At 47.1% G+C, this 22,274-nt stretch overlaps 1 protein-coding gene across 1 annotated transcript; it reads right to left on the bottom strand.

Moving 5' to 3' along the window:
* Nucleotides 1-1,242: 1,242 nt before the first annotated feature.
* On the bottom strand, nt 1,243-19,763 carry LOC311323781 (coiled-coil domain-containing protein 6-like). The gene is made up of 9 exons (XM_084456080.1): nt 19,503-19,763; nt 17,566-17,715; nt 15,280-15,408; nt 14,945-15,048; nt 14,586-14,746; nt 10,336-10,492; nt 10,067-10,167; nt 8,104-8,225; nt 1,243-2,045 (listed from the first exon to the last, which is right to left on the bottom strand). Exons 1-9 carry the CDS (start codon nt 19,755-19,757, stop codon nt 1,878-1,880), a joined length of 1,347 nt encoding a protein of 448 aa, XP_084312206.1. The 5' UTR covers nt 19,758-19,763; the 3' UTR covers nt 1,243-1,877.
* Nucleotides 19,764-22,274: the final 2,511 nt, after the last annotated feature.

Below are 22,274 nucleotides of genomic sequence, written 5' to 3'. Positions count from 1 at the left end.
TCACTGTACTGTATCAGCTGCATGTTTTCAATGATATTGTGTGCTTTTGACAATGGACAGCACTTTGCTGCTCTGATCATTGAAAATGAAAGCCTTTGATCCAGTTGACCATTCACTTTTAATTCTACTCTCTTGTCAGTAATTGACTATGGTGACATCATTTATAAGAATGCTGCCTCTCCCACCTTGAAACAGCTGTAGGCGGTTTATCACTCAGCGCTGTTTTATTACGAGTGATCATTTCAGACGGATCGTTGTAATCTTCAGTCTATCTGCCAGCGGGTAGGCCAACCCATTTGCTCCTGTATGTTTAGAAAGCGATCTTATAAAAGCTACCTAATTACCCAACACCCCTCATTACATGGCGTTCTAGTCATCACCAAACAAGATCTCAGGACTGGTTCGTTCTTGAGATCCCTCAAGGCAGAATGGAGCTGGGGAAACCTGCTTGTAGTTACTGTGGTCCTTGGGATTAGTTTTACCATCAAATTGTCTGTCTTAGTGTCTTGGGGCAGTTTTAAAATACAGTATGATGAATTAAATTGAGGTAGAGGTCTGTGCATGTTTTTAAATGTATGTTTTAAATAATGTTGCCTTAATGTTTATCAGCTTTAATGTATTGACATTAAATGTATAGATTTTGTAGTGATGGTTTTATATTCCTTTGCTATGTATCCAGGGCAAGATTAAAAAATGAACTTGTAAAGAACACTTCTCTAAACAAGAGTGACATGAATTCATTTTCACATTTGTACATCTGGCCAATGTGGCAATCGGTTCAACACTTTTCACTGCTGCACGGGCAGTACTGGGGGGTGTAGGGACCAGATATCACGAGTCATAATTTCTCAATCGGTCTGCTGTCACCACAATGTCAAAACAATTGACATTGTGGTGCGCTCAAAGATGAGAAACAAAGCAACAGCACAGTAGGCGACATGATCTGCTCCATTGTTTAAAGAACTAAACTCAAGTCACAAATCATCTTCTCAAGAACTTTTATTCATACATAGAAATTTAGTTTGACAGTACCATTCATTTAGAATGTCATAACAGTATGTATATTTAGTGTAAAGAGCATTATGTTTTTCTGACGAGGAACACCCAGAGGGATGATAGAAGCTTCCAGAACTACACCAGAGAGCAAACGAGTGAGAGAGGAGAGAGAGAGAGCGAGAGACGTGAGTACATGACTACACTGCAACACCTCAGACTACATTTTTAACATCTGAAAACAGTGACATTTATCTGTGGTTTATGTACCAGACTCCATCCTCCTTGATGTTCTTTTTTTTTTCTAGACAAGCAATGTGGCATTGAAATTTCTTTCAGGAAAAACAAAACAGAAAAACGAATATTGACGTATATTGGTATTACTTCCCTCTGATCAATGCCCTATAATGGTATAACCCCTAAAGATTCAGCTTTCTCTTACAATATCCCTTGCTGAGTTAGCAGTTTTTACTGGGAGGCGATTGCAATAGTAGAATAGAGTTTTATACACACGAGGAAGGGGGTCGCACATTAGCGCCATTGTACGTGGTACTGTAGGCATGGAGGCGCATCCGTCCATCTATTCAACCCACCGACACCACCAAGAGATTTCCTTATTATTGGCCTATGTGCTGTTTAGTGCCACAACAAGAATTCCCATCGGCAACAGTCCCAAGCGAAAACAGAAATGAACATACACACACGTATGCGACGATGTGAACGGCCTACAAATCCCAGAAGCGCATTATTTTCGTTCAGTCTGATCCTCGGAGCAGAACTCCTCGCGTGGGCCGTCGTCTCCCGCCTGGCGGCTCCTAGAAACTCGCCGTGTGGAGTAGTTGAGCCCCCCCCCCCCACCCCGGGTTTGACGTGGGGCGCCCGTTCTACGGCTGGGAGGGGGGCGGTGCCGCGTGCTGCGACATGGCCGCCGGGGAAGACACGGACTGGACCATGGGCTGGGCCGGGGGGGGGAGCGAGTGCGTGTTGGGGGAGGGCGGCGGCGTGGGGCGCTTGAACTTGTCGGGGCTGGTGCTTCTTCTCGGGGAGGGCCTCTGGAGGAGAGAAACAAGACAGAGGGAGGAGGGATGCTCATTAATAAGACAACTCTCATTAAAACCATGACTGAGAACAAGCCGTCGTTAGGGGGCTTCGCTGGCAGTTGAAAAGGAACCGTTAAATCCCCCGTCAGTGGACAGAGACTTTCTCTGGATGAGCCTATCTTTTTTTTGTTGTTGATATTTTTAGGGCTTTTCAGCTTTAATGGTATAGGACAGTGTAGAGAGACAGGAAATGTGGGAGAGAGAGAGGGGAGGACATGCGGCACAGGACCCGAGCCGGGAATCGAACCCGGGTCCGCCGCACAAAGGACTAGCCTTCATATGGTGCGCGCCTTACCCGGTGAGCTACCGGGGCGCCCCTGGATGAGCATTCCTGAGTCATAAACAGTGTCTGTGCAAAGGCAAGGCAAGGCAATTTTATTTGTATAGCACATTTCAGCAACCTTTCAAAGTGCTTTACATGAGACATTAAAAGCATCAAGACAAAGTGCAACACATAAAAGGTCATATAAAACGAAATGCAGTAAAATTTAAAATACAGGAATGCAGTAAAATACAGGAATAAAAAGTTACAGTGCAGTGTATGAATGAATAATTCAGATTTAATAAAAAAGCAGCGGCAAAAAGAAACGTCTTCAGTGTTGATTTAAAAGAACAGAGTTGCAGCAGACCTGCAGTTTTCTGGAAGTTAGTTATAGTCCAGATATGTGGAGCATAAAAACTGAACGCTGCTTCTCCATGTTTTGTTTGAACTCCGGGGACAGAAAGCAGGCCTGTGCCAGACGACCTGAGAGGTCTGGATGGCTCATAACGTAGCAGAAATATATTTGGGCCCTAAACGATTCAGTGCTTTATAAACCAACGGCAGTATTTTAAAGTCAATTCTTTGACAGACAGGAAGCCAGTGTAAGGACCTCAGAACCTGAGAGTGATGGAGAACAGATCCGGGCTTTGATGGCTTGGACTGAAGCCGCCTTTCAGAACCGCTTAGCTCAACACCGATGAGCTCTGGGATGGATCTCTAACGGTGATCGGCTGGGCTGCGTCTCATTCCACGGATGTGTTCCCCTTCCATGGTCCCTTGTACCCTTCGCAGACCTGGGCGGCCGTTGGAGGTCTAGTTCCATCACGTGTCGCCGTGTCGCTCGCAAAGTCCGCTGGTGCCATCGAACCGGCGACTGGGTGTGATCAACGGGGCCAGATGGCTGATGGGAAGGTGGAAACGTCCTGGAATTAAACTTTCCACATCGGGTGGAAAGTCTTCTGACTGTTGTTGCCGTGGGAACTCGGAAGGGACGGGCAAAGGTGCATCTCAAGTGTTACCGTGGTGACAAGCAAAAAAAGGAAGGCAGACAGAAAAAAAAAAAAAAAAAGCCTGCGTACCTCGATCCTGCACATTACAACGGTCGTACAAGACTTAAACTCCCAATTACATGAGCACCCTCGCCCCGCCCACCCCACCCCCAACCCCAATCCCACCCCGGTCTGTCTGGGACCTGTTTCAACTCAAGGGTGGTCCCCATGGCTGATGGGAGAACAGGCAGGGTGACCCCCCTCCCTCCTCCCGCCCCTCCCTCTCGCATCCATGGGCACAGACCCAAGGAACAGGCTGTACTCAACCTGTTACTTAACCCGTCTCCATAGCTACGGGCATCGGCTCCTCCGCGGAGACGGTGTTGACACTGAAGCCCTGCTGACGTCAAACGCGCCTCCCGTCCAATAGAAATGCTTCCCCTGTGAACCGAACCCTATTCCCGTGTCATAGTCTGATCGATACAGTCGCTCTGTACAGTATGTTGTTCCCCCACCCCTGCAATGCAGCTCCAGCCCACTGCCAACCAGCAACACTACACCAGTACCCACACTGCACCTGGGAGGATGGGACCACAGTAGCTACGGTCCGCAGATGGAATTACACCATTATATATTATATCAGAATATACAGTACGTTAGTGAGAAATACAACAGTACATCAGCTAGTCAACTACCAGTGAGTGAGTATGAGGGGGTTTAAGTGGCCTGACTGGACCTTAGGAGGGAGGAAAGGACAGGGATAGGGGGAGAGAGAGAGAGAGGAAGAGGGAGGGAGAGAGAGAGAGAGAGAGAGAGGAGGGAGGGATAGAGGGAGAGAGAGAGAGAGAGGAGGGAGGGATAGAGGGAGAGAGAGAGAGAGAGAGAGGAGGGAGGGATAGAGGGAGAGAGAGAGAGAGAGAGAGAGGAGGGAGGGATAGAGGGAGAGAGAGAGAGAGAGAGAGAGAGGAGGGAGGGATAGAGGGAGAGAGAGAGAGAGAGAGAGAGAGAGGGAGAGAGAGAGAGAGAGAGAGAGAGGGAGGGAGATAGCAGGGGAGAGAGAGAGAGAGAGGGAGGGATAGAGAGAGAGAGAGAGGGAGAGAGAGGAAGAGGGAGGGAGATAGCAGGGGAGAGAGAGAGAGAGGGAGGGAGATAGCAGGGGAGAGAGAGAGAGAGGGAGGGATAGAGAGAGAGAGAGAGGAATAAAAAAAAGAGGGAGAGGTGGAATTTCCTAAAGCCTGTGGTAACGAGTTGGGCCGTGGAAACGGGAGGGGCGGGTCACACTGGGCTGACCCAGCAGGGGTCAAGAACCACCGCGACATCATCCGCTACATCACCCCTGAACCACCGCGACATCATCCGCTACATCACCCCTGAACCACCGCGACATCATCCGCTACATCACCCCTGAACCACCGCGACATCATTCGCTAAATCACCCCTGAACCACCGCTACATCATCCGCTACATCACCCCTGAACCACCGCTACATCATCCGCTACATCACCCCTGAACCACCGCTACATCATCCGCTACATCACCCCTGAACCACCGCGACATCATCCGCTACATCACCCCTGAACCACCACTACATCATCCGCTACATCACCCCTGAACCACCGCGACATCATCCCCACCCCTGAATCACCGCGACATCATCCGCTACATCACCTCTGAACCACCACTACATCATCCGCTACATCACCCCTGAACCACCGCGACATCATCCCCACCCCTGAACCACCGCGACATCATCCCCACCCCTGAACCACCGCGACATCATCCCCACCCCTGAATCACCGCGACATCACCCCCACCCCTGAATCACCGTGACATCATCCGCTACATCATCCCCACCCCTGAACCACCGCGACATCATCCGCTACATCACCCCCACCCCTGAACCACCGCGACATCATCCGCTACATCACCCCCACGCTGGCTAAGCCACCCCTTCGTTATGTAATCCCCCGACAGTGAGAACTTGCTTGTGAACTCGGGGGCAGAATGGGAGTAGTAGGGCCCCGTGGTGAATTAGGTTAGTCAGGTTAGTCTCAGCGCTGGGCTGGCACAGTTCTGTGCGTTAGAATGTAGATCCCTTCCTATGGGGGGTGGAGAAACTGCACGGCTTTAAAAAGAGATAAAAAAACGCTGACCTGCTGTTTATTGATGAGACCTCATTTGATATGCTATTGATGAATCCATGCCGGGGGGAGGCGGCTTATGTAAGGCGGATGACGGAGGCGCTTTTATGGACACGCTAGCGAGCGACGTGAAAGAGATTAGATAAACACAGCGACGCCCCGGGTAAGACCAGTGGGCCACGATCTCTCTCACCCTCCTCCTTAGTTCTCACACAGGAGGTCAGAGATCTTATATCGCCAAGCCCACGTATCTGGAGCAATAGGGGAACGGCTGTGGCACGACGCCACGAACAGACCTTGTATGGACTGGTGTTAATGCAGCTACTCAACACTTCAACCTTGTTTCTTTTCTGGGCCTTTGGGTGGCTAACGGAAGATTACGGAGGTGCGGTACAATGCACCCCGACACAAAGAACATCCGTTGTGGCGTTGTCTAGCTGCATCATTAGCCCACCGTGAGACAACAAACCGGGGCTGTGTCTGTTATTCTATAGCTGTGAACTATAACATATTTATAAAATTTTAAAAAAAAAAGAGGCCAAGCTTCCGTCTTGACGCAAGCAGGTGAGCGGAGGGGGGTGAGCGGGTTTTGAACGGAGCGGGTTTACAAAAAAGTCGGTGTCGGCATTCTCTCCCGCGCCAAATCCGCTCCGGTGAACGTACCACTCGCGACATGAGTTTGAAGCGTGCCCAGAATGCACCTGTGTATTGTATGCGAAACATTTTCTGTCAAAAATCGGCTACTCGAGTTAGTTCGACGAGAGTTTGTGAAGTACTTCAAAAGGGACACTGAGAAATCGTACAGGTGTACACAAACAAGCCACGATAACGAGGAACAAGAAAACGAATGCGGAAAAGAATCATTTTGGAATCTAAAAAGACAGATTTCTCGGAAACATGAAAGTCTTCTATAAGACCACGTTGAAAAGAAATAATCAAAGTTGTAAAAATATAATATTTAAATACATTTGTTTGTCATTCAATGAAGGCCGATAAATGTTTGTTTCTGACCTAATTACATTGTATTTAGGTCTACATTATTGAAAATGTTTTGTTTGATTTGTCACTAGCCATTCTGAAATTGGTGATCTGCTAAAGCCAGCCCATAAGGTATCCTAATAAGCAGGAATTCATATTTTAGAGAGAGAGAGAGACACAGCAGCAACGTGAGAAAGAGGGCGACAGAGTTTCTTCCCTCTACGCAAAGACCCAACCCTTTCACTTGGCCTGTCAATTTGCTAGACTGCAGCCTAGGCCTACTTTTGGGTTAAAAAATAAAGTTTTTAATGAATAAGCTAAATAGTTTTACAGAACAGGTTTTACATCTACCAACACCGGAAGCAACAATACATTTGATTTAATTCCATTTTATTTTAATGGTGGGGTGAATTATAATGATATCAGAGCCAGATAATGATATGAAATGTTGCTTGGCAAGAGACAGGTGGCTGTCACCATCAGTAGCCTCTGAAAGACATTCATTCGTAGGCCTACAGGAAGGTGTGGAATGTTTTCTATGTCAACAGCCTCTGAGTTGAATACATTTAGTCCATGTCCTTGGGGAAGCGGTGGCAATGTATGGCACAATTTATGGCATAATGAGCCATGTCTTAATGGATAACCATCGTCTCTTATGTACACCCAAGTTGCGTACTCCCACGCGTTAATCTTGATATAGGCTACTGTACAGTATGTGAATGCAAGGGTTTCCGCTCCATAATGTGCAGGTGGTTTGTGACGCAAGAGGTTAGGGCTCTATGAATTACCCTGGCTCGGCGCCTGGTTAGCTAAGATAACAGAATCCTTCTCTTCGTAAGAAGCGTGTCCGATCCAGAATGCATCACGGAACGCATCAGTGTGTATGCACCGTATCTGTGTGTGTGTAATATAGTGTCTCGTCCTTGACTTATGAAGGTGCCAGATCAAAACGGCTATACATTAGTAATTGAAGAGAACGAGACATACGCAGTGAACGTACGCTGTGAACGTACTTATGCTGTGAACCAACATACGCTGTGAACCAACATACGCTGTGAACCAACATACGCTGTGAACCAACATACGCTGCGAACCAACGTACGCTGTGAACCAACGTGCGCTGTGAACCAACATACGCTGTGAACCAACATACGCTGTGAACCAACATACGCTGTGAACCAACGTACGCTGTGAACCAACGTACGCTGTGAACCAACGTACGCTGTGAACCAACGTACGCTGTGAACCAACATACGCTGTGAACCAACATACGCTGTGAACCAACGTACGCTGTGAACCAACATACGCTGTGAACCAACATACGCTGTGAACCAACATACGCTGTGAACCAACGTACGCTGTGAACCAACATACGCTGTGAACCAACGTACGCTGTGAACCAATGTACGCTGTGAACCAACGTACGCTGTGAACCAACGTACGCTGTGAACCAACGTACACTGTGAATGCACGCCGTGAACCAATATACGCTGTGAACGAACATACGCTGTGAACCAACGTACACTGTGAACCAACGTTGTGAACGAACGTCGTGAGCGCGGTGAAAGAATGGCCTTGTGGAGCATGGCGTGGGATCCTTTTCTTTCCAACTCTGCTCGCGCACTCTGGTCTTAACTCACCGCTACGCCGTGGGCGGAGCTTCCGTGGACGTGCAGGGCGGGGGGGTTGAAGTGGGAGATGCCAGCTCTGGACAGGGTGGCCGGGGGGGTGAAGCCCACCGTGTGACCGCCAAACGACAGACCTGGATGAAGAGGGACGGAGATGGGGGGAGGTTAGACAGACCGGTCAGATATTGAAGATTGAGAGAAAATGGACGATGAGGCTGAACGGGATAGTATTTGCATGACTGTCACTGTTCAAGTCAGAGAGCAGCCTTACACATGACCCACTTACCATTCTGGAAAAGCTTTCGTGTAAATTTGTCCTAATCTGAGGAGGAGATGCACTATAAAAGTCTATCGAATGCTCTGTGGTTTGCCTTGTGCAAACGTATGTGTAATGGGGGGGGGGGGGGGGGGGGGTTGGTCAAAGGTGACCAACTGGTCCTAAGGGGAAACACCGCTTGTGTACTCTCACTCTCAGTTCATGAAAGGCTGTCAATACTACAAGATCCTTTTATCAGGGTGCTAGGAGCTCTTAAAGATCCTTTTATCAGGGTGCTAGGAGCTCTTAAAGATCCTTTTATCAGGGTGCTAGGAGCTCTTAAAGACCCTTTTATCAGGGTGCTAGGAGCTCTTAAAGACCCTTTTATCAGGGTGCTAGGAGCTCTTAAAAACCCTTTTATCAGGGTGCTAGGAGCTCTTAAAGAGCCTTTTATCAGGGTGCAAGGAGCTCTTAAAGACCCTTTTATCAGGGTGCTAGGAGCTCTTAAAGACCCTTTTATCAGGGTGCTAGGAGCTCTTAAAAACCCTTTTATCAGGGTGCTAGGAGCTCTTAAAGATCCTTTTATCAAGGAGCTAGGAGCTCTTAAAGAGCCTTTTATCAGGGTGCAAGGAGCTCTTAAAGACCCTTTTATCAGGGTGCTAGGAGCTCTTAAAGACCCTTTTATCAGGGTGCTAGGAGCTCTTAAAAACCCTTTTATCAGGGTGCTAGGAGCTCTTAAAAACCCTTTTATCAGGGTGCTAGGAGCTCTTAAAGATCCTTTTATCAAGGAGCTAGGAGCTCTTGACAGAACAACAGTCGCTGCGATCCCTGGGGCGTTATAGCATGAGTTCACAAAAGTCTTTTCTCGACCGGAAACCGGAAGTGACCCAGCCAAAAGCCATGGTTGCTAGGGAGGTGCTGTGGCAATTACGGAACATTGCAGGATCTCTCCCTCTCTGCATAACAGGAAGTTGCTTCAGGCAAGGAGTGCCACCCGGGCAAGGCAGGGCCTTCTTACAAAGATGGTGAATAAGCAGACTGTCAAGGCTGTTGTGACATCGGATTGACATTCCATGAAAAAGAACACGATAAGTTGTACCTGACCTTAGAAATGATAATTAATTGGCCTTAATAATTAACTTAATATAAAAGAATCCCTATCGTCATATCACATTAGATTACGCAACGCTGTTCCCCATGGTCCAAGGTGCTCTTTTATGGGATGCGGATCTCTCAGGTGATGGGACCAGAGCGCCATAAAACGGTGAGTCCCGGGGGACATGTTGGACGCCGTCTTAAAGACGCAATGAAATCAAAAATGTACTTTTTTTTCGATTTCGGATCACATCCTTGGTCATAGTGTGTACCCCTTTAACAATATATGCCAAATATTTTTCAAAATTTCCGTTTCGTTTTAGTCATATCAAATCCTATGGTTTTTTTCATCCTGTAATACAAAATCTCCCGAGTGCTTACATCAGCAATGCAAGAGCAAGACCAACCAATAATCTCACGACATCCACCCGTCAATAAACACTACCTGTTTATCGAGTCTGTCTAAAGTAGTTATATAACCCGCCAACTTGTCAACGTTCCAGTCCCAATTCCTCTAAACGTTATGTCCCGCCCCATAGCCTGTTTGAGTCGGAAATACGTCAAACTACGGACATTAGGTGATCTCAAATGTCCGTTTCATGGACTTAAAGGGCGCGTGCGTACCGGGTGATATGGGCCGGCTGGAGCTGGGAGAGGGGGTGTACGGGATGGGGCTGGACACGGTCCGAGCCCGCAGGCCCTGCGCCGACATCTCGTTGAAGTACCTGAGGAGAGACAAGGTTCCACGCTTCAGACATCCACCCTCTCAACCTCACCCTCGAACCACTCTTCCACATACGAGACCGTGTTCAGGAAAGGGAGAGAGTTGGAAAGAGGGCGCGTGGCAAACGGTCCCTCCTTCCTACCCCCTCCTCCACCCCCTCTCCCCCTACCTCTCATCGTCCATCTCCAGGCTGGACTCGCTCTCGGACAGCTGTCTGCAGAGCGCCTCGCGCCGCTCCATCTCCCTCTGCAGCTTCCTCTGCAGCCGGACGTTCTCCTCGCGCATGTGCCGCTCCTCCTCGATGTACTGGGCCCGCTTCTCTGTGTCTGGAACACACAGGGAACAGGAGAACGTGGTTCATTTCCTGGAGGAACCGTGGGCTAGCCGCCGCCGCTTGATGCTCCGCTGCTGTGGGATGGAGCTCCTTCCTCCCCTCCCACCTCTCACCTCTACCCCTCCCTCCTCTTACCGAATACTACTACTACTACTAATATAACTACTACTGCTAGTACTAGGGCTGCACAATTAATCATGAATTAATCGAAATCGCGATTATGACCTCCACGATTAACTAATCACAAAAGGCCGCAATTAATGTGATTAACATTTTGATGTATAATATGTGTATGAGCTGTTCAAACTGTAGGAGTGCCAGCAGTTTACAAAATGTGGGAATATTTTCAAAGCAACAGCTGCCACCACTCTAAAAAACATCAAGTTACTGAACATTCCACCAGCAAATTCATTGGTACAGAAACTACAAATAAAACGTAAATTACAAAAAAAAACTATAACAAATACTAAGAACTAAAATACTAAAACAAATTCTGAATAGATCCCTGAAACAGTTAAACATAATGAAAACAACATTTGAAAGTTTGAATGAAGTTTCTAGCACAATGTATGACGAAGTTAAGGGTTGTGTAGAATAATAATAAAGAAGAAAAAGAGTAGGAATATCATAAGTTGGTGTTTTACTGACTACAGGCAAAACAGTACTACCAGTATTACAGTATTACTCTTTCTTGACAATCTTTTCAATGACACGGTTTCCAATTCTTTTCCTGTTTGCTCTACTCTGCTGGCCTACAGAACCCTGGTGTTGTAGCAGGATTCAAATATCAAAGAAGCAATATTGTCACTGGGAAACTAGGTCCAGACAAGTCTCCAGTAACACAGAGCTCTATGAGGTAACACAGAGTCCAGATTTCATCAGCTTGATAGCACCATCTACCTCAAAGGGAGTTAGTAATGAGGATTGGAGTAATTACTCCCTCTAGTGGTGAAAACAGTTCTCAGGACACTTCAGGACACCAGGTCATTGGTGAGTGGTGTAGTTTCTCTGAAAGGCCGGCTGTGTGTTATTAAGGCTGGAATGACAGATTGAGGCAACACTAATAAAGAATAATGAAACTGAGAGCTTGGAGCTGGATTGCTTTTCACCTGGAGCTGGCCATATAATGATAGCAATGCAACTGTGTCAGGAGAAAGTGTGTGTGTGTGTGAGAGTGTGTATTACCGTCTGTGTCTAGTATTGCGTTACTATAACTTCCAAATAGAATTTATTTATACCTCTGACCTACATGGACTTGAATAAAACTAAGATCCTGCTACACACACTTGATACTCTTCCATCAACAATCTGGGGAACAGGGGCCAGCTGTGACCAGCTAGTAGAGCGTTGGTGTTCAGCGATCATGTGTCACAGCTTGTAAAGCTGCGTTCAGTAGGACACGCCCGAACATTCAAAACAGAAAAGGAAACTCGCCGTCTTTACAGAGTCTCACTTCCTCCATCTAACATGTCTGGTGTCAACTGAACGCAACCGTAGACGCTCTGCATGATGAGGTCTGACGTCTGAGGTCTGAGGTCTGGAATATGTAGAGTGGGTCGTATGCCCACCTCCCTTGTTCTCTGTAAAGCGCATTGTGTTGCCTCTGGGTATGAAATGCGCTATACAAATAAAGCTTTGATTGATTGATTGATGTCTTTACTGTAGGTACGGGCCGGTTACCGGTGTCATGGTATACCTCGGTGTGAAAAATCACCGATCCAATATCACTCAACTCTGTCGGTATACGTTCCATAACTGAAAGTCGGAATATCGAGTTCACGGTAATGTTATCTATCCTCAAAAATGTGGTGCAGCAGTGGGTTTGTGTACAACCCGTCACCCATCAGCTAACATGTAAGGGACAATCGATTACGAGGTGTGCTAACAGGCTAAATCAATCATATTAGCAGCAGGAGCCTAGCCTCACGGCTCTGGCCTCCAAAACAAATCTCATCTCTGGTAACGTTCTTTCCGGGGATTTCAAAATAAAGGTCACGCAGAAAATTAGCTTTTTGTGATTTGACTGTGAAAACATTCCAGTGGATATATCCTCCTCTGACCTCACCACTCCCAAACTAAATCCAGGAAACGGTGAACAATGGCCATGCTCACATTTCTGCATCATAACCTCTGAAAGTGAGTATGAATGCAAAAAAAAACGACTATTAAGTGTTTTTTTATTTACTAACTTTTCTAATGTTCCAAATGTTCTATATTTTATTGAATAAAATAATAAAATAAAATACATTTTGTTCAATGGCAAAACTTTTTTTTCCCCCAGAGATACTGTGAAATCGCGGTATTTTTGCCTAAGGTTATCATACCGTCAAAATCTCATATCCATGTCCATGTCTACTTTACTGCATGCATTGTCCTTGCCGAGTGGACTTTCCAAATATGTTAACTGCTCAACATAATCGAGAGAGTTGCCATCTACAGTGATTGGTGCCTGTGGTGCTGAATTTATGCACATTCATTTTTTCTGCACCCTCTTCCTTTCCTGAAGCCTGCCTGTTCCTGCCTCAGTTTGGTGTCAATTCTGCCCAGCAGGATTCTGCAGACGACCTTGGATGGTATAGATAGCAATGTGATGCCTCGCCAGTTGTTACAAAGACATCAGCATAAGGCTTGGGAAAGCTCACAGTGCATTTGCAATCCTTCATACCATCTGCACGTCAAAGCAGTACAGACGAAAAACCAAGATCAGACTGTATAACAGCAATGTTAAGTCTGTCGTACGGCTCAGAATGCTGGTGAATTGTTGAGTGACATGAAGATCAATGCGTTCCACAATGGACGTCTCCGGAGGATAAGTCCCATCTTCTGTCCGGAAAGGATTTCAAATGAGAATCTGGATAAAAACACAAAACTGTTGCAATGTGGTCCTGGAAATTAAACATCACCAACTCCAATAGCTAGGACTAGGGCTATTCAACTATTCGTTCGGTAGGTTGGCATTCGGAGCTCAATTCAGTAATAGTTTTTTGTCCCAATACTCCAAACTGATACCAATGTCGGTGTAACGTTACACTAAGTGACTCACGAAAGTGCAACTCAACAGAAGCGGAGATTTCATGCTTGTCAGGCTTTCTCCCTGAAAACACTCTCTGTGTGTCTCTGGTTAGGGCCGTCAACTTGGCCTGTCTCTTCACCTGTCTCTTCACCTGTCTCTCCTCACCTGTCTCTCCTCCGCTCCTGTGCTGCGGCTGCCACACAAACGACTAAAATGGCTAAAATGCTTCTTAAATTCACAGCCCTAACCCAGCAACTGTTTTTTCTTTGTACAGATATTATTTTCCCGTTGTAAACGTGACACAAGCATGCTGGTGGGTGAGAGTTGGAGCTTTTGGAGTTTTGAATGATGTTGGTACGCTACTAACAGCTTCTAATTTATTGTGGTACAAAAGAGATTTTTATGCAACCGAATTGAAAGTGGTTTTCAAGAGTTTATGGGTGGACAGAAGGCGAAAATGAAACCTACTCGTCAGAACGTGAAAGTGAAACCTAAATTTGGGCAAACTGACACTGATCACAAGCCATGATAAAATAAACCCACACATGATTAAATCAGGAACAAATACTCAGCTAGCGAGCGCAACAATCTAGCAACAATCTAGCAACAATCTACAAGTAGCAGGAGGCAAACGTTGGATAACAAGGGAATGACTGTCTGGCGCATTGCTCTGCTTGTCACCGGTAGATAGACTATGCAATGCTGCCACCTAGGGGTTGAGAACAAATACTATTTGGTATTCGCTCGTTCCCACCAATGAGTAGTCAAAGCCTGCAAAGCCCTAGCTAGGACATGTCCTCAGAATGGACCAGGACTGTGTCCCCAAAGTGGCCTTGAGATGGACTCCACCTGGAAAGAGGAAACAAGGGAGGCCACAAACAACCTGGCGAAGAACCGTGACCTCTGACCTGAAAACGGCGACCTAACCTGGGGCGAGGCACAGCATGCTGACCAGGACAGGACCAGATGGAAGCAGACAGACGCGGCCTCATGCTCCTCAAGGGACGAAGAGGATTAAGTACGAAGGTAATGGCGAGGTCGCGGTTCGACCTTTGACCCCCGGGCCACTCACGCTGCAGCTCGGTGGTGCGCAGGTTCTTCTTCAGCCGCTCCACCTCGTTCTTCAGGAAGCGGATGTGACGCATCATGTTCTCCGGCGAGTCGATCTCCATGGCGACGTCCCTTGGGGAGGGAGGGGCCGAGACGGGCTGGTCCAACTTCTCCTGGAGGATTCTGCCAATCGAAGAAAAAAAAAACGCAAATCAATGTCATCCCGCACCGACCAATGAGAATAACAGACACGGATCACCATTTTAATTAAAATATCCACCCAATCCCAAACCCGCGTGAGTAGTAGTTCCAATCGGTCTTATGGGAACGTGTTACACAACAGTTCTCTGGAAGAAGGAATGAGACGTGGCAGAAGGGAACCTTTTCTCCGCCTCCAGTTTGTCCATGCGTTTCCACAGTCTGTTGACGAGCGCCTCCTGCTCCTGCTCTAGCGTGTTCTCCAGGTCAATCTTCTCACGCCTCAGCTGCGGAGGAAGGGAACAGACGTTCAGCCACGGGAAGCCTTGAACACAAACAACGTGAACACAAACAACTTGAACACAAACAACTTGAACACAAACAACTCGGAACACAAACAAGCTCTTATACGCACCCACCCCGCGCTCATGCACCTGCTTACGACCCAGAACGGCCGAACCCAGGCTACGTGCCCCCCGGGGCTTCGATACGGAGCCAGTCTAACACGTGTACTTCACCTGTTCCAGGGTGAGCTGCTTTGATATGGTGTCGTTTTCCATCTTCTTGATCTTCTTCATCAACTTGTTGACCTGGAACTCCTGCTCTTGCTCCAAGTGCTGCTCCAGCTCCGCCTTCTCATGTTGTAACTGAGGGAGGAGAGAGAGAGAGGGAGGGAGGTGGGGAACAGGAAGCAAAGGATGAGTCAATGCGAGTCATTACCAAACGATGCAAGCAGGACATTTAAGGAGACTGGTGTCAGGCCATGGCGGTTAAATAAACACGATTGATGGCAATGGCCTGGTACTGTCTTAAGAGCGGAGTAGTGTGTCGGGAGGAGAAAGGTATAACGTTGCAGCTGGAGACGTTGCCAAAGTCAACAGCCTTTGGCCGTCTACCAATAGAAAGGGTTGGGCTGGCGACGGCTGGTTCCGCAAGAGTTATGTGATTGACGATGACAGATGAACTCTTATAGGGGATTATTAAGGGAGGAACTACATCAGATTTTGTTCAGCGCTCGGTGGATTGCACATTCAATGACTGTGAAAGGGCTGTTGCACACCTTATAAAAAACTGGAAGTCAGGTGCGTAGGATAGTATAGACAATCTGGGCGTGGAGAAAATCCAGCAACACTGACCTTACTGGCAAACTCTTTATTAGAAGACAGGAAAAACTGTCCAGTCTTCAAATAAAGAGTTTGCCAGTAAGGTCAGTGTTGCTGGATTTTCTCCACACCCAGAGGGTCAAAATTCAATGAAATAACGTGTACTGGTGGCTCACGGTCTTTAGAGGTACAGCGCGCAGGGCATGCTAGGTCTAGGCCAGTCCCCTTAGCTGTGGAGACGAGCTGCAGCGCGTTCACCCCGGCTAGATAAGAGGTCCGGTGCGTCGCGTGCGGCCCCCCTGCTGAGACGCTTCAGCCTGCTCGGGTTCCCCTGTCCTCGGGGCACAGACAGGAGCCGTGTTCGGAATCGCTCCCTATTCACTATATCGTGCACCATATAGGGCGTCAGCCATTTTGTTTGTAGTGTCCGAATTCTCCACAGAATTTTTGTTCCCTAGATAGTCCACTATTTATTACCCACAATTCACCTTGATTTGCAGGGAACAGTACATGTACCCTACATTTTCTCCGTTCCCTAGGTAGTTCACTACATGGTGAACCCTGTATAGGGAATAGGGAGTGAGGGAACGAGGGAGCGATTCCGAAACACGGACAGGGTTTCATCGACGCCGTCACCGTCAGGACAGTGGCGCATGTAGCAGCGAGCGCTCTCTTTGTCAGAGGAGAAACGGCATTAACACATTCAGGACCACAACCCGAGACAGCTGAACCAGACGGCCTGAAGCCAAACGGAGCGCTAATCTGGAACAGGCCGTATTTGGTATTCATTCTGCTATCTTCCTTCCCGTCTATAATGTCATCTTACGTTTCCTGACAACAAGAGACAGAGTGTCCAATTAGAGGAAATGAAAGTGTCCTTGACTGGTTACAACGAGCTTATTAATAGTCTATGATATTGAATAACACGCCATGCCAATGTAATTTATAGGGAGGCACTGCAGCTCGTTCTGCAGTGAGTGATGCAGTGTATATGTATTTGAATAGGAGGAGCTGCCCTCAGTGTTCAATTATGACCTATCTAGGCTGAACTGGAAGGCTGGTGGTAGAGGGGTTGTTGGTTAAAATCCCGCCCCGAGTCACGTTAGGATTATTGTGGCAGCCTGGCTCAGAAACACATGGCCTTACAGTCTAAATTCATGGAAAAAGTGCGTCACAGACAAGTGGACAATGTTTACAAAGGTGTCAACTCGCTGCAGAAACGATGGCCGTAATTTCTCACACCCACACAGGGAGGGGGGAGAGGGGACAAGTCCTGGGGAGGGACGGTATGTCTGTCGAAACGGGGAGGCAGGAGAAGGAGGTCTGTTTTATGTTCGGGGAACATGACCTGAAAAAACGGCTAAAGTCGGTCAGCCCTTTTAACAGGGTGAAACATGCATGTGGTTGAGTGAGATTCCTGCTCCTTTCACATCAACAAACCATAGGTCAGGCCTGCAGAGGGTCAACATGCGAATAGACCAAACAACCGGGGAAAGAGAGACGTAAAAGAGAGACGTCAAGTACAGTAGCAGTCTGGGCTACATTCCAAACTGAACTCTGCCGTCTCGCCTCGAGATGCAGAAAATAACGCCGCTGAACGGACGACGGCACCCGAAAGAAAAACCCTCCAGATAGAATAATTGACAAATGATTAAAAGTCAAAACGCTCCAGAGTGCATTCCTCCCCTTAGTGCCACTTACTTGCATGAGTTTCCTTGACAGTTCGTTGGTGAGAAATTCCTCCTCCTTCTCATAGTTGACAGCGAGGGTCTCCTTCTCCTTCTGCAGCGCCTGGATCTTCTTGAACAGGGTGTTGCTGATAAACTCCTCCTCCTGCTCGGCCCTGGCTTGCTGCAGACGCACAGAAGACAAATTAGACCTGTGATAGTGCTAATAAATCCCCCATGGTCACTGCTCAGCACACACACACAAGCACAAGGGGCACACACTTGTGTGCCCGCACCCACACACACACACACACAAAGGAGGTCTGCAGCATTGAGGTCTGCCAGCTGTCTGAAGAGGAAACAGAAGCCCTTTTCTCCCCCATCAGCAAATGACTCAAGAGGCTGCGGATGAATCATACTGGGAGACGTTGCAGTAGATGACTGTAGGGAGTGACTGACTGACTGACTGACTGTAGGGAGTGACTGACTGACTGTAGGGAGTGACTGACTGACTGACTGTAGGGAGTGATTGACTGACTGACTGACTGTGAGGGAATAAGAAGCAGATGGGCCATCAGAAAGGAGAACAGCGAGCAGAACAAGGATATCAGTGCCAAGGAAGAGCTGAGGGTGTTGTCTGTTTTTGACCGAAGCAGCTGTTCCTAGTTCCTCTTTCCAAGTGTAATGGATACATCCTAAAGCTCAACCCACAACAAAGCATCCATTGCTAATATATCAAATAGCTAAGATCGACAATGGAACCAACAACCCTGCCACTGTTGAAGGGAAAAGCAGAAAGAGAAACACTAGAAAGCTTACAAGCTAGTATGAATAAAATGTAAAGGAGTTGCTGGGGTGATGCACGTTTCCCACCCTTTCAATGGATCGGTTTCCCCAAACTGAGGCTAAGAGGCTATGAATCAGAGGCTATGAGGCTATAGCTATTCAAGAGGCTATGAATCAGAGGCTATGAGGCTATAGCTATTCAAGAGGCTATGAATCAGAGGCTATGAGGCTATAGCTATTCAAGAGGCTATGAATCAGAGGCTATGAGGCTATAGCTATTCAAGAGGCTATGAATCAGAGGCTATGAGGCTATAGCTATTCAAGAGGCTATGAATCAGAGGCTATGAGGCTATAGCTATTCCAGAGGCTATGAATCAGACATGAGCAGATATGACGCATCTGTCTAACCAGCCTTATCTACACTACAATAACTCACTAGCTAGTAAGCTAACGGGCCAGGTAGTTTATATAGGTATTAATACAACTGCAAATCACAACATTGTGGTGGCAAATAAAAACAAGAGTACATTCAAGTGTTAGCTAGCTAGCTAATCAAATGGGGTGACTAGCTTAGCATTAGCAGCTTGCTAGCAACACATTGCAAACAAAACAACCCAGCTAGCATCCAAGCTAACCAACCATTGGTTCGCTAGCTAGATAATTAGCTAGTCAAACTGTTAGCTAGCTCACTCACTAATGTAAGCAGGTTGATATGATGATCTAGCACGTTAGCTATTGCTAGCAACACATATTTACATAAAAGTGTTAGCTAACTATGCTAAACTAGCTAGCTAGCAGAACTACTCCAACCCCTGCCTCTATCTGGGCCCAGGCACATTCACGCACACACAGACATACACCAATGTTTGCCATGTCTCTCCTATGATGTTATTAGCCTCTCTTACTCTGAAAATGTAATTTAATGTTATTTATTGCTCTATAAATGTTCTTAGCCGGTAGACAAACATACTCCTGGAGCTTGCTCGATCGCCTTGTTGAGAGGGGTCAGGGTTTTTACAGCTCACTTATCCGGCCCCTGGGTGATACTGTTTTGTTGCTTCCCTCTGGAATATGTAGAGTGGGTCGTATGCCCACCTCCCCTGTTCTCTGTAAAGCGCATTGTGTTGCCTCTGGGTATGAAATGCGCTCTACAAATAAAGCTTTGATTGATTGATTGCTACTCACAATGGTGACGCTGGCTTTGCGCAGGTCCCGGTTCTCCTCCTGCAGAGCTTTGCACTTGAGTTTGAACGTTTCCAGCTCGATCTTGAGAACCTTGTTCTCCTGCTGCAGGGAGGCTAAGCGGTTGGTGAGTTCCTCCAGACGAACCTGGGAGATGACTACAGTGGGTTTGCTCGAGTTGGAGGTTGAGGTGGACATGGGGGTGGCCGAGCTGCTGCCTGCTCCGTCCGTGTCACTCTCGCTAGCGCTGTCCGCCATGGCTGTGCGACACTGGGGAGGGGAGCTGGGGAAGGGAACAGCAGCAGTACAGACAGAGAGGATGGGATACTCAGAGGGGACACTCTCATTGGTTCTGTTATGGAACTAATACGCCCAGCTGCTGAGCTGCTGTGTGACTAAGTGAGAAATCTCAGGGGGGGGGGGCACAGAGGGGGCCCACAGAGGGGACCCACAGAGATTGTTAATGTAGGGCCCAGAATGTTGTGGAACGCCCCTGGGCAGGAGACTCAAGGTCCCAATAGTCCCAATAGGCTCTGTGCACCAGCTTCACTACTTCCTGAAAGTCACTTGGCATCTTTATTTCCTGTCCAATATGATTGGATTAAGTGATTAATCAGGTGTGCGCTGGGTCTGCCGCACACCTGATTAATCACTTAATCCAATCATATAGGACAGGAAATAAAGAAGCCAAGTGACTTTCAGGAAGTAGTGGAGCTGGTGCACAGAGCCTATTTGCCCAGCTGCTGAGCTGCTGTGTGACTAAGTGAAACAATCTCGGGGGGGGGGGGCACAGAGGGGGCCCACAGAGATTGTTAATGTAGGGCCCAGAATTTTGTGGAACGCCCCTGGGCAGGAGACTCAAGGTCCCAATAGTCCCAATTCAATGCACATACAGTGTAGGCTTTGGTGTAAAAAGAAATCGGAGTAACGTCTCCATCAAAGTACCCTGAAACTCCAGAGGAACTAAAGATACGTCACCATGAACGCCCAGGTTGTCAGTATCTGACCGGTCCATTGGCTCCTCCACCTGGTCACCGGCAGAGGTCTCCCTAGCAGAGCTGTGCTGGTCCCAGATCAGCTCAGTGTTGATGAGGACCTGGTTACTCTCCTGGGAGGTGTGTGTGCTGACCTGGTTACTCTCCAGGGAGGTGTATGTGCTGACCTGGTTACTCTTCTGGGAGGTGTGTGTGCTGACCTGCAGCAGGAAGGTGTCAGGGTCCTCCTCACAGCTGGTCTTGTCTGAGTTGTTGAAAATCAGACCAGAAGCCACAGCCCGGTATTCACACTCAAGCTGTACGGAGTCAGGGTTGTCACAGTGACCACCACGGCCTGAAAAACACAAATAAACAAAATAAACATAAACTATTACATTACTTTACATTCATGAGGTAGTGTTTGAAAGAAGAGGCTGAGTAGTGTAGTCTAGGACCGTCTTAACCATCTGCATATGGCTGTGATGTGATGCCTTTCTGTGTACAGACAAAAAACAACCCGAAGCAAGTCTCAGAGCCATTCCTGTTAGTTTACAATGGTTAACTGTAAACTAACAGGAACTGTAAACTGCATTACAGTGGTTATACTAGTTAACTAGACAGCACTAGCACTGACAGGTCCAGTTAACTTCAGTTTTTACAATTTTGTGAGCAAGTTAAACAATTAGCTGTTCTAATAATAGAATCGTTTTTTTTCTGATAATAGAATCGTTTTTAGTCTTCATGTTGACCTGACAGAATGAATTCGGCAAGATTACAGTCCATAATGGCGGCAACGCTACGCATGTTCTGGGTGGTGCCAAAAAATCACTTGTGTCCCCTCTTAGTATTCCATACTCTTTGGCGGAGCCGAGACTTGAACAAAAATGGATACACGGTGTGACCTTGCTCACGCGTGTTAAAATAGCGTCACCTTGTGGACATTCCTAGCGTCTGCTACATAGATAGATTAGATAGACAGACAGACAGACAGACAGACAGACAGACAGACAGACAGACAGACAGACAGACAGACAGACAGACAGACAGACAGACAGACAGACAGACAGACAGACAGACAGACTGACTGACTGACTGACTGACTGACTGACTGACGGCCGCTGGCATAAAGGAGCATCTGAACCGCTCAGTTTTGCCCCTGGGTTGGATGAGCTTGTTGCATCAGCAGCTTATTATATTAATAAGTTGCTGATGCACAAAAACGGATGTCACTGGAAACATTTCTGTCAAATAAATCAGAATTTGGAGGAAAACCTCAATTATGTCTCCTAATCTGCAAGAAGCATGGATACATGATAAAAACGTCCAGTAGGCCAAGTATTTACTGTTATTGCCTACTGTTTATAATAATTTGTTGTTTTGACTAAATATATACTTATCATCTACTATATCTTGTTTTACATCATCTGAAAAAACAAAGAAGAAAAACAAAGAATGACCAGAACCCCAACATATTGCAAAACCAATGCATTTTTATTTTGTTTTGTTTTTAATTGATTTTTTAAGACGTCTGAAACATTGTGGTGGCGTCATTGCTGCTATAGCCTCTAAAAGAAGACCTTGAATAACCAAAGTGCTAGAATAGTTACATTTCAATGGCTTCACTCTGTTAGTAAGAATTGTACATCGAAAAGGTCTGCTCAGGTGAAAACACATATCAAACAAAATCAACAAAGTTGATAGTTCAACCCTATCAAAGGACCCTCTAACCCCCCTGATTGACATTGAGGATAGGGGATGTGACACGACACCCTAAATGACTTCACTTGGCTAAAAATAAATG

The sequence above is a fragment of the Borostomias antarcticus genome (genome assembly GCF_949987555.1).
Source record: "Borostomias antarcticus genome assembly, chromosome: 2".
Lineage (NCBI taxonomy): Eukaryota > Metazoa > Chordata > Actinopteri > Stomiiformes > Stomiidae > Borostomias > Borostomias antarcticus.
This window is presented reverse-complemented; position numbering and strand designations above follow the sequence as displayed.